General features: G+C 31.7%; 1 protein-coding gene across 1 annotated transcript; it reads left to right on the top strand.

The window, feature by feature from the left end:
• Positions 1 to 325: 325 nt before the first annotated feature.
• On the top strand, positions 326 to 18,582 carry LOC124360427 (polyketide synthase HetM-like). Its single transcript, XM_046814054.1, has 12 exons — positions 326 to 462; positions 1,633 to 1,756; positions 2,527 to 2,728; positions 7,690 to 7,851; positions 8,139 to 8,253; positions 9,356 to 9,471; positions 10,981 to 11,121; positions 11,515 to 11,681; positions 13,117 to 13,337; positions 13,890 to 14,123; positions 15,221 to 15,379; positions 18,390 to 18,582. Exons 2-12 carry the CDS (start codon positions 1,690 to 1,692, stop codon positions 18,531 to 18,533), a joined length of 1,728 nt encoding a protein of 575 aa, XP_046670010.1. The 5' UTR covers positions 326 to 462; positions 1,633 to 1,689; the 3' UTR covers positions 18,534 to 18,582.
• Positions 18,583 to 19,167: the final 585 nt, after the last annotated feature.

Consider the following 19,167-nt stretch of genomic DNA (forward strand, 5'->3'; position numbering starts at 1 on the left):
TTTATGATTTAAAACGAAAAGGACAATTATATTTTTAACAACGGTCACTTCAATCAGTGAAATCAAATCAATATAATGTTTGGACAAGAGTAATGATTAACTGTCCTTTCTTTCTCCTGCTCCATGCTTTATTTTTTAATATGTCTTAAAATTTTGGGGGGGGTCCGGACCCCCTGGACCCCCCCCCTTCGCTACGCCACTGCTACCACACAATCCTTGTAACAGATCCTTTACCAACAAAAATATTCCAGCAAAAAACCATCAAGCATGAATCTGTTTCCTATTTCTAACACCAGATTTTATATCTATGAATTTTTCAGGATTGATTTGAGATGTGAGATCATTTTGGCAAACTTTATACTTTAAAATCCTAACAAATTCAGTAAAGGCACAGTGTTGTTGACTGGAGCTACAGGATATGTTGGATGCTTTTTACTTCAACAACTTCTTTTGCATACACAGGTAACGCTTTACAAAACAAAACACTTTAAAACTGACTTATATTATTAGATATATACAAGGCAAAACTGTCGATTGATGTAAAATGTAGTAGTCAACGTCATGTACAAATAGAACAATTTTGGTGCTCATCATAAAATGTTCTCTTCAAAAGCAAAATTTAATCAAACATTTCTTTCTTTAAAAAGTTTATATTATAACCAGTCATCTGTAAATTTCTTAAATCTACTAGAATGGGCCAATGACGAACATGTTTATTATTTAACGTAATGTTCACTGCATTGTATCTTGGATTTTGTAAGGTTACATGTAGGCAAATTTTGATCAGCCTATATGTGATGTGGATCAAATTTGCTAAATGCTGAAAGTTTTATTGACTATTATTATACCCTAATTTTTTAATTTAATTTTCTTTGAACTATTTTCTCAGGATCATACTGAGGAGCAGGAGCAGTTATGATATATATTATTATGTGCTGAAATTAAAATTATGTACAAGCATGTCTTTATATTCTACTGTACTTACATTCTAGAAGCTCTTTTCTTATTGCAATTCTTAATTAATGTGAAAACAAACATTTCAATAATACACTTTATTTTTGTAAGGCCTTTTGTGTTCAAGGAACACATCATCAGACCCGAGCAGGGTAAATAAAAAATAATCAAAAGATTTCTAGCACATTAACTCAACATGTTAAACATTCACCAATGCATCACATTGACGTCAACTGATGACGGATGCTGACACCTAGACTCCTCTCAAAGATGACAAAATACAATGCCAATAACAAGGTTTCTTTACGTGCATGTAGCTGGTTTGTTCACTCACTGCTATACTGAACCTGGTAGCATTTGGACATCTTATAAGCTAGCTGCAATAAATTCTGGAGATGTTAGATGTAATGGGCGTTGGGCATTTTAACTAGATCACCACTGTGTGACATATTGTACACTGGTACTAAAAGGGTTAAGTTATAATGTACTATGTTTAAATGCAACTTTAGAAGATTTTTGGGATACAGTGTGGAAAATAATGTACTTGTAAAATATTATATATGAGTTTCTTCATGGCATTAAATTATTTTTACCACACATACACACACACATATAATAAAATATATATATATAATATTTTGTTATGATTTTTACATATAAGTTTGTATTGTTTGACAGGCAACGGTATACTGCTTGGTTAGAGAAAGTCCACACAGATCACCCTTAGAGAGAATAATGCAGGCCAGAGAACAATTTGGATTAAGAAAAGTTGTAGCAACTGAACGAGTAATTCCTCTGAAAGGTAATTGTGTGGAGTGTTGATATTATATAGCAATATTTAAGAATTTTTGAATCATTAAATAAATTTGATAAATTACAACATCAGTTTGTGTTATTATTGCTACTAATAAAAGATTTAATCTATTGGCAGAATATAAAAATGAAAGTTTGTTTTGGCAATCAAGTCATGAGCTGGCTTAGATTCATACAAAGATTTTTGTGTCTTAAAATCAATGCTGAACACACAGGGAGCACATCAATAAAATTGACTAAAAATGTATTTTGGTTGCCAAAACCAAATAACCGCAAGACAGCAATGGAAGTCATTTTATATTATGGTATAAACACTGGAGATTGTGTTAAAGCTAGTAACATGTTTTTTTCTTGTGTGTTCTAAACACAGTTAGGGGGAATCCCGAAGTCTTAAAAACCAGGAGTTCTATAACAGTTTAGGATTTGTATTTGACGTCCCTCCTTTGGAATAAATTCTAAAGCACACCTGAGAATGCTTTAAGTAACCTGAACAAGATAACCAGAGCTATGGGAGTTGCATTGAGTCAGACTGTTCATCTATCCTATTCATTATTTGAATGTAAAAGAATGTCATTACTTTGTGTAGTAGAACTTTTCATACAAATCCTTCCTCTCATATTCCCATCCAATTTAATAATCCCTGCTGCAGCTTAAGTCAAGCTCATGCACTCCCTCCCCCCAATACTTGTAATGCTGTTAAGTTCAATACAAATTCATTTGGTACCTACTCATAATTCTTTGTGTATATATTTTTTTCAGGAGACGTATCCTTGACCCTTCTGGGTCTTACCAAAGATGTGTACAACTCTCTCTGTCTGGATGTAGATGTGGTGATCCATGCTGCAGCTCAAGTCAACTTAATTCTGCCTTTCAATGCTTTGTACAATACCAATGTCCTTGGCACTCGTAATGTTTTACTTTTTTCTGCTAAATCTAAAATCAAGCCTGTCCACTACATAAGGTAAAAGACTGCATTGATTTAAAACTTCTATTTCTAGTATAACATTTTTTAATATTCAAGATGTACTCTCCATAAACTTATGTAATATATAATGCAGAGGTGGTACAATTATTTTTTTGTTGGTTTAATATTGTTTTTGAATTTTATAGTCACAGCTCTTTAAAATGCCTTCTCTGGAGACATATCAAGTACAAACAAAGTTTAATGATAAGTGTACAAGGAATTATAGTCATTTACAGTAGTCATTCTCAGGAATTTTGTAGATTAAGTCTATATTCAAGGAGACCAATATAGGAGAATTAAGTATATAATTCCTGAAGATAACCATATAGTATTTTTACAGTATATTATGTATGAATTATAACTTAGGGAATGTAACTTTTTAATAAACTACGGCTTGTGGAAATTAAAAGGGATTTTTAAAAAAATAAGTACCATTTGAAACTTTGCCGTTGCAGTGCTGCAGTCAATGTTTGTGCTTGCACATTGCATACCTTTAGTAGCTAGCCACAGATGCCATTATAGCAATATTCCATTGTATTTACACCAGGCTTATGAGTATTTGAAATACCTCTTAAATTAGAATCCCAAATGTAAAATATATGCTGTTATCTGTTTTCATAGCACTAAAGGTGTAAAAGTAGGTGAAATTCACCGTAAAAATTGTGAAATGTACAGATAAAACATTATCATTGGTAGAATAGGTAGAGCTTTAAAAGATTGCTTAGTGATGAGAAAAGGTGTAGATGACCTTCAATAATCACTGAAAATTTGGTGTAGAAAGTAAATTATAAAGTGAAAATAAACAGACATTTCGTAATTTCGTTGTTAACAAACAAATTTTCTCAAGTTTCAAGAAGTGTTCTCTATGAAATTTTTATTTAAAAGTTTTAAACTATAAAAAAAAGATTGTTTTTATGGCAATGCCCATCCACATGTGGGAACATAAACTCAGATATCATCACATCATTTAGCTGGGAATAATTTGATAACTCTCCATATGGCCCCAATATAATGCCCAGTCACAACCATGTTTTTGAAATTAAAGAAGTATCTTGAAGGACAGTGCCGAAATGATGGTAATACCATCAAAACATATTGTATTGCTGCCGTTATTAAACTTCTATGGCAACGGTATAAGAAAAGTTTTGATGATATAATAACATTTTTTAACCTTAACACCTCTACTGCTGGTCTATTAAGTGATGATAAGCAATCTCATAAGGCAACAAGCACACTAGGTGTCTGTCGCAGTCAATGTTTTAATAATGATGGCAATTATGTTGAAAAATAGATAAAAGTATATAATTCATATAAAAATAAAATTGTTACACATTTATATATACCATATATATATATATATATATATATATATATATATATATATACTAGAAGTTCCCAGCGGCTACGCACACAATTTCCTGTTGAAAATCAGGATACTATATTCACGTATTCTTTTTCTATCACACTCTAAGCACTCTAGAACGCAATATGAAGGTATGTACCATATTTCCTAATTCTATCTTTCGTCGTTTTTGGTAGGAAGTTGATAAGTTATTCAGGACACTACCTATAGCTGTATATATATATATATATATATATATATATATATATATATATATATATATATATATATATATTCAACTAATTTGGTTATAAAAAATCAAATTCCGTTTGTTCAAATTCATTTTCTGTCTAAGATATTTCCAGTACTGTTGTTGAGTTTACCTTGTATCCCGATTAATAAAATTTATATGAACGAAAACCAACTTCGGTCATAAAGCGTCTTCTTTCGGCTTTTTTTTTATTTACTTTCAGTGTAACAAAGTTCAATTACCTTATGTGCAAATATTACATAGCTTTTTTTTTTTAAAATAAGGTAGTGTTTATAACAGCGTTTAAATAGTATTCCCAGCGCATTAGATGGTCTATTGATCATTGGTGCAATCTAAATTAAAATTCGATAACTTTGTCGTTGCAATCTGCATTACACTACTGATCAAGCACTTTAAGATGGTGTAATATTTTCTCAAATTTAAATGTAAACAAATGTTTCTGCCTCTTTGACGAAATTCAGCTGAAAGTATTAACAGCTGTTAAGTATTAGTTCACTTTGTATTACGTGTCGTAGTGCAGTCTGCCGGATCCAATGTAAAACACTCCAAAATCAACAACTACTTACAAATTAAAAATTAATTAAAAATCATTTTCCATTGGACCAAATTGTGAATCTAAACCATTCTCGAATTCCATTGAAAACACACACAAAAATTTCATCAAAATCGGTCCAGTCGTTTTAGGAGGAGTTCACTCACATACACAAGAACACAAGACATATATATATATACAAATATATATATATATATATATATATATATATATATATATATATATATAGATTTACTTTTTTATTTTTTTAATATGGCTTATATATTGTTTTAATTAGATATAACTATAAAAACGTGATATTCCCTCCAGCCAAAATTCATGTACGCTCTATAATACGTTCATATCCTTATCTTATAGTGTTTTTTACCTAGGGCTGATATCGAGATGGCCAAAATTACTGCTTTAAGTGCCTAAATTCCTCATAATTCATCATATTATTATTTGATGCCATCATTTATAACTGACCATGAAACACAACTGAAAATTAATTGCACCACCTTAACTTGTTAATAGCAAGAATAATACAATTATATTTTATAGGTTTAATAATATTGCTTTTACTGTTTGTTTTTTATTTAAAAAATATCATCTTCTAACTCTCAATTAAATTAACCCTTTCCGCTCGGATGGGCAGCAGTGCTGACCAAATATGGCTTCTAGTAGGCTCGTATTATTTTAGCGCGTATTGTCCACTCAGATCGGATGGGCAGCGGTGCTGTCCACTATGGCGGCTGCGTGCACACAGCAGCCATGTCATTGTTGCGTCCCCACCAGCTCGGATTTATTTTCAGCGCGTCATTGATACTATGCCTTTTAAAAAGTTAAATGGATTTAAAGGTCCAAAGGTAAATAATAATGTAGTCGAAAAGTATTATAATGGAAATGTTATATATTTCTATAAACTAACATGAGTTACAATGAGTATTAATAATGTGACAGTAAATAATTATAACATGATAAAAAATAAAATTAAACTGCTTATTATTGTTCCGAACACAAATTTAACTGCAGGCTAGTTGTCATCTTGTTGTTGAAATATCTGAGATGAATGGTACTTTTCAAAACAAACACCAATGTGAAGACCGGGCTCATTTTCACAAGTTTTGCAATAAAACTTCACTCTTTTCCTGGTGCCGCCTTGTGCTCTGCTGCTACACACGACACAATCCTTCACTTCTCTACCTTCAAGGGGATATGGTAGATGAAGTTTTCCATTTAGTCGGGAAATGTCTTGAAATTGGGATGGTCTTCTTTTTTATTTGTGTTCCTTACATCGCCAACAAGCTCTAATACCAGTAATTAATAATAATACCAGTAAAACCAAGTATTAATACTGATATATTTAACTTTTATTTACAGTTATATTTTACACTGATATCTACAATACTTCATTTACACTAATATTTAATGAAATTGCACAATACTAAGAATAATAAACAATCCGTTCTAATAATGCGTGTAGGTTAACTCACTAGTGACAATGTGGTTAAAAGCGCGCTAAAACGAAAGCCTAGAATGCAATATTGACCAGATGATCAATTTCCAAGCTTTGTAATGAAACAGCTGATTGATCTTAATGCGTTGTATTATAAAAAAAATACGTCAGAATAAAAAAAAAGAGTTTATAACTTGTGGTCAACGCTGCTGTCCATCGAGCGCTAGTAGGATTAGTCAACGGACATCCGACCGATGGCACAACTGACCATCCGATCTCTGAGGACGGCAACTCTGAAAATAAATGTGCGCGCTAGAGGAAATGGCGGTGGCCAACACTGCTGCCCATCCGATCTCTGTGGACATTCTAACATTACCGCTCCGAGTGGAAAGGGTTAACTTGAATATTTTTACAACACACAATGTGTGAGTATACAAGTTAATCTGTTGTAAGTGTATAAAAACATTATTACATAGTTGGATTATACATGTTGATGGAGTACAATTTCAAAGAGAATAAATTAAACTAACCTAGTGTAAGCTAGTTTTAATTGTAGAAAAACAGATAACACATAATGGAACACACTTTGAAAAGAGTTATTTTTAGACATTATATTACATGTGAGTTTACAGAATTGTTCCTTATGGCTACATAGTTGTAATATAAAGTAAGAAGGTTTTTTGGGATAGACATTGTGTTTTGCTGGGGGAATTCTGGCTAAGAGGAACAACAGTAATATAGAAGCCTACAGTGCAACCTTAATCAAGCTCCGCTGAGTAATACAAAACAAAAAACGCTGTATCCCTGACCAAATTTTAAAGGCTGTGGCTGATTCAATACTTTTAAACATGTTAAATAAATACAGTGGTGCTTAAAAGTTAGGTACAGAGCTGCAAATGACAAGTGTGTGTTCACAAAGAATTCCACAAGACAGCATGCATGCTTGTTGCTGCAATCACATGAACTAGGGGACTATACAGAGAAAATGGACCTTACTGTAAATATGTATGTTTGTTCCCTCAAATATAGCACAACATTCTTGATTTATATTATAACTGTTTATGTAACCATAAAAAGCAATTTATTTAAATTCAATATAATGTCTTAAAATAACTCTTTTCAAAGAGTGTTCTTACATGTTCATATTTTCCTTATGAAAGAAAGCAAGGATATCAGACAGTTTTCTGTACACACAATGCATATTGTACTTTCCTGCACTTGAGCAAGAATGTGTAAAACTCTCTTTCCATGGATGTATCTCTATTTGATGTATTACAATAATAGTTAATCCATTACAGTTTTTTGTACTAATGCCAAATACTTTTATAATTCAATGAATTTGTGAATTTCATTACAGCACAAATGCAGTGTTTCCTAGTGGCTTGCGGGATGTCAAGGAAAATGTAGACATGAATCAATTCTGCAATCAGTTAGAGAGTGGTTATAGTCAAACAAAATGGTTGGCAGAACAACAGGTACTGGCTGCCATCGAGAAGGGATTGCCAGTTGCTATATACAGGTATGATATTCCTTAAACTCTGAATTTATTTATTAAGTTTGTACACAATTAATTTTTCAAAAGTGTAAAAAATAGTCTGAAACAATTTACTACATACTATTTGTTTTATCATTAATGTTATATCAGATAGATGTACACACTAACATTTTGTAAGTTATTAAATATTTTACATTCATTGGCAATATCCATATAGGTTAAAACTAAATTTTAAGTGCCACTTCTGTAATACTCTTTTTATCATATTCCCTATTTATGTGTGAGTAAATATAACTGTTTATCACTTTCAGATGTGGTAATGTTGGAGGATCCCGCCTTGTTGGAGGTTGGAACCCAGCAGATTTCAACCTCTATATGCTTAGTGGGGTTCTTAAAACAGGCTTTGCTCCTGACATTAAGTGGCAGGTAACTTATAAATAAATTAAAAGCATAAATGTTAAAGTTTTTAAATATAATCAATATTTTAAACGATAAGAATGAAGTTTAAAATATTGATATTGAGGTCTTATTCTCAGCTACATCTTAAGTAATTTTCAAGATTCATGATCATTACTATATTAAGTTGATATTTAAAAACATTTAAATATGTCTTCCTAAATTTACACATGATAATTAAATAAACTATGAATAATTTAAAAAAATAAATGAATTACAAGTGTGTTAAAACAGTGATATAATTTAGGTATAAAGAGTGTCAAGATTTTATTGATACTTCCAATTAAGAATTCATCTACTGTATCAAAAGGATGGTACAGCAACCATCTTCTTAGCTCACTCTTCATGATATCACAATTGTTCTGAGATTTTTCTGTATAAAAATGCAAAAGTGCAAGCTAGATAATACATCAACTACAGCACTAATAAAGAACCTTCCTTATTTATTAAACCTGTGTTGTGTATAGCAACCGTGAACTGGATGTGTATTTTATCTCCTTTTTTAAACCCACTATAACGGTCAAAATAATTAGTTGAAAAACTGACCTTACCCATGTAAATTTGGAAAAATACTGAAGTATTTTATACATTTTTTCACGTTGAAATATTTTACTGAAGATAAGTAGAATTTTTTAAAAAGATTTTCTGTTAAGGTCTATACCATGATTAAATATTTTAAACCCGGAAGAATAATTTGCACTGAGAAACATGAAATGGACCTAAAAAAATATATATATGAAACAGTTTATTTCATTTTAATAAACTAACACACATTGTGTATAAATTAACTTACATAATTCATCTGCCTCCTTTTGAGAAAAAATAAACATAACATTACATGAACAAACCAGCTAAACTAGATTTAGTTGATTTAAAATTCAATCCATAAAATTAGCATGGAGAATGTTGGGGGGGGACAAAGTAAGTACCCACCCTTAGTACCATTTCTAGTATTTCTAAAATTTGAAAAACGAAAATTTAATTTGCAGTCTCATGAAAATATTTAATCAAATATGTTTAATTCAGTTAAGATATTTTGAAAATATATTACTATAATATCAATTACTTCCAGATTGAACTAACGCCAGTTGACTTTGTAAGTCAAGTCATAACACAACTAGTTTGCAATCTCCATGAGTCTGTTGGAAAAATATTTCATCTCGTCAACAACAACACACTTCCTTGCCAGTAAGTCATTTTTTTTAATTGGTTGTAGATTTTTTTAAATTTAATAGTACTGTAGTTACAGTTTATTTTGTTGTAGCCTATGAACAACTGAGGACCCTAAGATAAATATTCACTCTTAATTTTGTAAAGTGTGTGCAGAGTACTTAGTACAATTATTCAAATACGTAACAAAATTACTTTTAATTCATGTTTATATAATTAAAAATGTTGTTCATTTTTACTACTTAAAAGTAACCTGGAACTCCAATATTTAAATAATTATTATTTACTTATACGTTAATAATTTTTTAGTAAGTGATTGAGTGTGATTATTTGGTCAAACTAGCAATATATTATATCGAAACCAATTATTCTTTGTTTAAAGGCCGTTATTGACAATAAATTATTTGAAAGGATGATAGGATTTTAGGCATTTGTCGTCGTATATGTTACAAAAATAGAACACTAAATTTGTGAGGATTGAAATCTACCCTCTTTCTCAAGTGCTAATACATAAGGCTGAACATGCAAAAAGAATTTTAAATTAAGTGTGACGATGAAGTTGCTACAAATTAAACTAAAATTGACAACTAAAATTACGTATGGCAAAATAAGGAATGGTCCAACAACAGCATCCAGACTGCAAGAAAGAACCTAAGTGATGTCACAGACACCTGGGAGGGTGGAAGACTGGGCAAAAAAATCATCAATGGTGGCACTTCCTGTGCTATTATCTAAAACAAAGAGATCAGGGAGACTGTGGTCTGGAGGGGGAGAGGTAAAGGACAGGTGCCTCCGGCTTTATTTTCATCCTGGTTCTTAAAATCATAGTGTGTGTATAAATTTTACTGGCTAAACTTTTTTGATTGTTGTTGTTTTGTTTTGAATTTGTTTAGGTTTCCTAGTTATTCATTTTTGAATATTGGTAGCCAAAGTAGCATAGCTTCAACAGAAGATTGACTTAGTGGTTGATCTGCTAAGTATTACAAAAATTTTAACACTCAATGAGTGTACCACGTGTGTGTGATGTGTAGACTTGTAATCATACATGAATATGGAAAACATTTACAAACAACAATTTAACTTTAGATTCATGTTAAATGTAAGTAAATATATATTGTAAATATTAAATGTAAGTATATTCATACGAGATTGTCCAGTTATACAGATATCTCATTTAACCTTTTGGCCTAAATTGTATTTTGTTTTTTATACTTAATTTTTTTGTTACATTTTCAATTACACTTTTTTACACTTGCATAATTTAAGATAAAAAACTGTTTACATACATGGTGAAATACCATTGGTTCTTTTAAAGTTTTAATAAGAAAGTAAATTAAAGAGTGCCCTATATATAAACATTGTTTCTTATTCTGTTCCAGATGATACTTTTGATGCATGGATATTGCATAATATGTATCTAATATACATGTTTCCTAAAGAATCTATGCTTTATATATGCAGAACTACATATGTATGTGATGTAAATAAAATGTATATCTAATATATTTTATTTATACTCTTTTTCAGAAATCTTTATGAGTTGTTCAGACATCTTGGCTACAATGTTAAAACAATAAAATACAATGAATGGAAAGCTCTAATTTTAAAAGAAGGAGAGAAAGATACTCAGTTATTCCAACTCTCACAACTACTTGAAAATCTTGTCAAGTATGTACCATCAGATAATTTAGCCGATAACACTTACCTTAAATTTACAGAATAGCACAAGAATGAGAAGGTAAATTTTATAACAAGCCTGTGTCAAGAAAAAGCAGACAAATATAACATCAAAGTTTTTTCAAATGGGCTTAGTTTTCTTATGTTCTTTTTGAAGTTTTCATACTTTTTCATTGCCATACCAACTCATAGAAGCCCTTTATAAATTAATAATATAATTTCTTATAGAAACTTTCAGAATAGTTGTTTAATTACTCTAAAAAAATATAATAGTATTAAAAGATACCGAGGTGGTTATTATCCTATTTGTGCATTATTATCCTACTAAATTTAGAGCATATTAAAAATATACCTGCAATTAAACACTGATTTTTTCCCTATTAGAGAAGAAATTTACTTCTCGTCTGACAGCACATACAGTCAAGAGAATTTAACTGATGTTTTGAAGAAGATGAACATATCTTATCCTCAAGTATCATCTGAACTATTCATCTGGTACATCGAGAGCCTGTCAAGCGTGGGAATTCTACCACAAGCTGAGACTGATAGAAGTAAGTTTTCAGTTACAATCAAAGTCAGTAACTAGATAATTAACGATAGAGTGAATAGAATGTTGTTGTGACCAACTATCTTTTAATAGTTGGACTTCCTTATAACCACAGTACTAAGCTATGACTTTAATTTTCTTTTTATTGTTTCAAAAGTGTACTTGAAAGTTAAATTTAATAATAAACACGCAGCCAAATCTTAAATTGTAGCGACCCCAACTATGATTTTGATTAAAAATACAAAAAATATATACTTATGTAATTATTGTTTGAAAAATAAAAATGTTATTAAAAATATTCCAATATCTTTACATTGATAATATAAAGAGTGTAAAATATGCAGTGAGATAAAAATATATAAAGAACCATATAAACTTAATTTTTATACCTGAGTTTTAGTAACTCGAGAATTTAGTTTTTTTTTCACCTAGTTTCTCACTGGTCAAGTGGGTTTATCTTATTTGTAGAATAACATGTATTAGAATTGGATACTTAGCATTTCTCTGAACAGTAGATTTTGCTAACTTATTTTGATTGTAACATACACAGTGTCGAGTCCAGGAGAGGGGCTATGACCCGCCCCCCCCCCAAGAGTTTTGAAAAACGGTTTTATGAAAAAATAATTAATCACTCTCATATTGTAACCATCAAAAATAAAATAAACTCAAATTAATGAAATAAACTTTGAGTATGAGTATTATATAATTTATTTAAAAGAATTGTATTTTTTGTGGCGTAAAACTTCAAAATCACATTTTACAGTAAAGAAAGTGGTAAACTAGTACCAAGGTGGCCTCTTGAGAAAATCAGTTCTGAATCCACCTTTGAACGTACACATGCACATTCATAATCTTTATATAATCAGACCACTAAACATCAGATGGTTTGTCCAAAATAAACATGCATGCCAAAAATAATGACAATCAGTTAATGCTTTTGGCCATTATTGCAAGATATACATTTTAGACAAGGTTCAGAGGGCCACTTCAAGTAAGGTGAAGTGGGGACCGTGCATCTGAGGACCAAAACCCAAAATCAATCTATTTATAGGAGGCCAGTACATGAAATGTGGCAGACAAACAGATTAAATCTAACATATTCACAAGAAGTACAAAAGTTTAAGTTAGGTAATGAAGATCTTATTTTATACAGTAAAGTTAAAAGGTTTTAAAGTCCTCTCTGTGAATTAAACCTTGGAACCAAGGACTTAAAAATGATAATTTGAACCACCACCAATGAGCATGTACATAGATTCTTTCAAGGACAGGTGATCTTTTAAAAGTATTCAGTTTCAGACAGAACAAAACACTGCCAAGTTAGCATGTGTCTCATACGCAGTGAACACTAAAATTAGTGTTGAATCTATTTTTTGTAATTTATGACCAAACCATAGTTTCTATCACTTTGACTCTAGTCTTTCAAATTTTTTTGTTTCTAGATATTGTAAAGCCTTATGGAAACCTGAAAGGCAAAGTGATAGTTGTTACGGGAGCATCTTCAGGCATTGGTGAAGGTATTAGTCGAACATTGGCGCGAGCTGGTGCAAGAGTAGTTTTGGCTGCTAGAAGACTGGATAGGTTGCAGGCTATAGTTGACTCACTGCGCAAATCTGGTGCTGAGGCTACTCCAGTTCAACTAGATGTCTGCAATGCAGAGCAGGTAATATTTTTCCTGAAGAAATATTTATCTAAAGTTGAAAGGAAACTTGCTCTTACGCTACAAACCTATTCAGTTCTGTAAAAGATTCAAACACTTGAATTTGATCATCTTTCTACCTTTTCCTGCAAATGTAAAGTAATAGACAGAGAATCTGTCACTGCAGTCCTGAGAAATCTTTGGTATCTAATTGCAGCTTAATTTTTTCTTCACTATGCAGAGTGCATCCAGTACTTATTTAATTAATTTATATTGTTCTAACATGAATATTTATAAATTAACGATCATCTTTCTACCTTTTCCTGCAAATGTAAAGTAATAGACAGAGAATCTGTCACTGCAGTCCTGAGAAATCTTTGGTATCTAATTGCAGCTTAATTTTTTCTTCACTATGCAGAGTGCATCCAGTACTTATTTAATTAATTTATATTGTTCTAACATGAATATTTATAAATTAACTATCAACAGATTGTTCCCTATATCATAACCAATTTAACATGGATTTAATAAAGTCAAATGTAAAAATATAGTTTTAAATAAAATGTAATACTTTAGGTTTCTACTTGTATGCAAGAGATAGAAAGTAGAGTGGGACCAATAGATGTGCTGGTAAACAATGCTGGAGTCATGTTCTACCAGTTCATGAAGAAATGTGATTTGGCGAGATGGCAGCACATGGTCAATGTCAACATTAATGGAACACTCAACTGCCTAGCTGCGGTCCTCGGAGGAATGGTAGCGAGAGGGTCTGGCCATATCGTCAACATCACTTCAGACGGAGCAAGGAAGGTAAATCTTACATTTAACTTTATCAGACACAGTCAACTGCTTGAAGATAGCCTTTGAGAGAGTGATAACAAGAGAGGATGACCATACCATCAATATCACTTCAGGCAGGAGTGGATGGTAAATATTTCTAGTATTACTTTTTGGTATCAACATCATTGGCGCACTAAATTCTCCTAAGAGTCCTAGTAAGAATGGTAATAAGAATATTAGATCTATAAAACATAGAAAAGCTATTTTATTTTAAGTGTTCCTCGGTACAACCATCTAAGAACTAAAATAACAATGATATACATATTACAATGTATATGAGCTTAATATTAACTATATAAATAATTTCATAAATAAATTATTATTAATTGTATATATATCCAACAGACCTATTGCAAATGAAAATCATAACACGTTCACTCCCAGAGCTGTATTCGTTGGAGCAATCATTACTAAACGTTGCGCAGCTTGGGAGCAAAAGTCATAACATGGTATACTGTAGTTAGAGAAGTATTGATATATAAAACATTAATTCCCAGAGCTTACACGTGCTGACTCCTCTGAGCAGGTCATGAATAGACGTTGTGCTGCCTAGGAGCTAAATTGCTACATATACAATAACTTAAAATGGTATGAATGAACAAGTGGTATAATTCACTATATATGGTTTTTTATATTTCAACACAAATTATTCCCCTTATCCATGTTCTTTCAAAGCTTTGGCAGTTCCTTAGATAGAAACGCATAAGCAATTTCAATATTATTTTCACCATGTATGTAGTTTTTCTGTTCACTCATACCTTGTGCCATGTTTTACATTTAGCAGCCCTTTGATTATACCATCGAAGATCTGTAAATAATTATTTAAAAAAACTTTGTTCACAACTTTTGGTAACAATGTTTCTATTATTCATATAAAACTTAGGTTGATAAAACAACTCTTGTGATGAAGTTGTACTCAACTGGCAAAAAAAAAGTAGGTACTTAGTTTATCCAGCACTGCATGTCCAATCTAAGAAACATTTATAATGTAGGTATAAAAGGACGTTTTATCATAAGTGACCTTAAATTAATATTTTTTCTTATTAATACTGTATGTGTTTTAACAGCCTTTCCCAGGGTTAGCGGTGTATTGTGGAACAAAATATTTTGTTCACTGCTTATCTGGAGCTTTGAGGTCGGAACTAGCATCGTTGGGGGTGAAAGTGACCGATGTTCAACCGGGAGATGTCAGCTCAGAATTGCACAACCATGTCTCTGATCCAGAGGTAACATTTCTATATTCAGAATTATTGATTCCAATGGTCAGTTTAAATTTAGTAAAAACTTATAGATCAACATAGATTAATTACTCATTATAATTAGCTACATTATAAACTTTGATCCATGAAAAATTTGGATGTGACTTTTTTATATCCCTTGTTATGTTTTGTTTCAAAAATAGTTGCGCACTAATGGTTAGCAAAATAAACATGAATATCTTGTATAATACTATCTAAGAAACACAATAGCCTAGTCAAACATTATACTTAAGAAATTCTTTGTTTATAAAATATAAACAAGGAAAGTACCAAGTGACACCAGATAACTTTGCAGGTGTTAAAAAGAAGGACAAGCGACAGCAACAGTCATATAAATTATGGATGTTGAGAATAGGGTGAAGTAAACCAGTAGTCCAAAACTCATCTTTTTACTGTAATTAGGGTTTTGCTGAATGTAAATTGAAAAAACAACAGTATTGATTTTGCTGATTTTTCTTTTAGCTCTTTTCTAACGACTTTATCTCTTTTTGCTCTAACACATGAATATGTGTATCATGGATTACTATATTCTGATCTGTTCAAAAAGGATTTTGGACCCTTGCCTGAAGGACTTAGATTTTAAGACCTATGCACTCATTTTTACTGATAGTTTAGTGGTTAGCATCTCAGTGGCTTGGATTCTTATTTTGTTTTGGCCTTAACTTTTCACACTCTAACAAATAATCATATATGCCTGTTGTAATTTTATAAATGGTTCTGAACTGCCCTTTTTTTATAAATGGTTCTGGTTTTATAAGCCCTTTAAACTTTCATGTTTGAAAAGTGTCTGAAGGCCTGTGAAGTAGTTCACCTAACCACAAGTTCCTCCTACAAAAGTTCGTTTTCCTCTCCTGTACAGTCCTACAGCATACACTCAGCATTTTCTGTCTATAAAACACATTAACCCTCTTAGTGCCACCGGACGTTGAGTATACTGTCTCTAAAGTCACAACGTCCGGTTTTCCGGACGTTATGCGAACTACACGTTAAGTGCCAACGTCTGGTTTAGCGGACGTTATGCAAACACAGATACAGATAACTTTATTCATGAGCCTCAAGCACAGAATGGTGTCAAACAATTGATAATTACAATTCATTTGTATGCAACTTAATATGGAGTGGCGTTGTCGAGATGAGGTCTTGCACGAGTAGTGAATTCATCCAGACTGTACAATGCCAACCAACCTACGTTTATAGTGCCAACGTCCTGTTTTCCGGACATGTGAAAAATAAATTACAGAAAATCAATTATTACGATATTTGTATTCAGTTTTCGGATAAACCTTTGACCTTTCACAATTCAATTGGTAGAACAACTGTCAATGAATTGGTTAAATCAGCAAAAACTTCTAGGTCTAATCTGTCAGATTTGCAAGTTGGGACCTCACGGCGAAAAAATGGGTGGCACTCAGGGGTTATGATTTTTTTTTTAATTCTGGCACTAAAAGAGTTAACAAGGTATTCACAAAAAGATCCCCATCCCCATCCTATTTGAGTCATTCTTGGATGATAGTATTCTGAAACAAGTTGCGGCTATCAAGGTATCTACCTAGGGTGGGAATGAAATACAGAGATCCTCAACCATGAGCCACCGATGATGGGCATACAGCCCAGAAATTCATTGTCAGATATGCAACGTTCTTGGAAATACAGAATGGTTCTGATCTCTTGAATAATGATGATTCCTCATTTACCAACTCATCTACAATCTCATTACGTCTAATACATGCATTTCCAGGTATTTAGCAAAGAAATATATTATGGAATCTTCTCACCATCGAGAGCAATAAAGCAGTCCCTAAAAATCCTGCATCAAAACTCCTAAACATTTAATCCTCAGAGCTACCAAAAGACTGTCAGTGGTTTGCCAAATAACTTTATTAAAGTTTGACGATGTAAAAAAGAGCACATTTAGGATCTTAAGGACATGTCTTACAATTAACCCTAATATGCTAATAAACATTGGTTTAAAAGTGTGTTGAGATGTGAATTTTCAATGACAACATTTCTTATTGAGGCATTAGGATATTCTACAAAAGACTGTAAAATGTCAAGTGACAATGCCTCGTTTGTAGCCGATTTTGGTTGTCCAGGTTTGTGGCGGTCTTTAACACTGCCTGTTTTCTGGAAATGTTGGATTGTTTGTTGAACTCCTGATTTAGATTGGGATAAGTGTCATTAAATAAATTCCTTACTTCATCACAAGATTTCAGCCGGTCTCCATAGTCTCGCATTATCAGGATCATAAAACGCACTTGTTCACATCACTCAATTTCAACGTAAAGTATCGCAAAAACATATCTTAACTTTGTTAATTCCAACCAGAAACTGAACATGATACTGGACTTCCTCAAAACTCATAAGATAAGGGGGGGCCTGCCCTGCAGCAGGTAATAACTGTAAAATTATATTGAAGTTATTTACCTTCTGAATGTGGATGTTCATGTTTTGCCTCAATCAATTTTTAATTAATTTCAGTGAGCTGCCATTTAGTACTGGGTTGAGATAGAAAGCTCTAGTCTCCACTGTATTCTTTTTATCAAGACCTTACAAATGAGGCATCACTTAATGGGTCTTTACATTTAAAAATGTTGAGCCACCTCCCCTCCCCCAAAATACCATTTTATGGAAATGGGCAAAGTTGTAACAGTGACTAAAAAGTTCACTTTTATTTCCTAGAAAGGTATCCCGATTTCCATCCCTCCATCTTTACCATCAAAAACTAAACATAGTGTATCCATACACACTGTATATTGGTGTGTTTTAAAATTGAAAAATATTAGAAATTAAAATATTTTGTTAAAATAATATGAAAGAGTAAATTAAAATTTATATAAATTCTATCAAACATGAAATTAAGTTATGTAAATATGAGCTACAGATTTCTCCATGTGTTGATAAATAAAAAAAAAGAATAAAGTGTACATATAAATATATCAATTTTTTTAGTTTAACTTTGAATCATTATAAATTTCAGGCAGAATTGCAGTTTGATTGGAGTACCAAAGTGCCGATACTGAAGCCATCAGATGTGGGTGAAGCTGTTCTCTACGCTCTTTCTCAACCATCATACTGTGCAGTGAATGAGATTCTATTGGAGCCAGAACAGTTACCCCTATAAGAAATACCATTTTTAACATTCAAACCAAATACAAATGTCTATTATTTGTTCTCGTTTCTCTTTCTGTTCTTTAGTTCCAAAAAGTATATTCTTAAATACAATATGAGGTATAGCAAACTAAATGAACATTTCCTAGTTAGTTTCAAAGAAAACTTTTCTTTAAAAATAATTCTAAATATGACTTTATTGCAAAAAACAGTAGTTTAATATAGAGCTAAATGTAGGTGTTCTGCCAGATTATATGCTTTATCCTCTTTTATTTATCGTCTATGTAAATTAACTTAAAAATCAAATAGGGGTCACCTAATGTTGATGAAATTAGTGTCATTATCCAATTGGAATCACCTAACAGCCTTGCAATTGAACTATTTTCAACTTTTAAAAGTCTCAGCTCATGGTTTTCTTTGAATTATTTGTTTTGAAACACTGAAAAAATCACAATAGTTCATTGCAGACCCAAAAGTAAAAACAGTGAAGGGGCTATGTATGATGCTTGATAGTATTCCAGTCCAGGAATCCAACTCATATAAGTTAAAGACTAAGTGCCTATATATATTATATAAATTATATATATATATATATATATATGAATTGAGATATTTTTCAAAATTATATGTGGAAAACCCATATCCTG

Source organism: Homalodisca vitripennis, chromosome 4, assembly GCF_021130785.1.
Source record: "Homalodisca vitripennis isolate AUS2020 chromosome 4, UT_GWSS_2.1, whole genome shotgun sequence".
NCBI lineage: Eukaryota > Metazoa > Arthropoda > Insecta > Hemiptera > Cicadellidae > Homalodisca > Homalodisca vitripennis.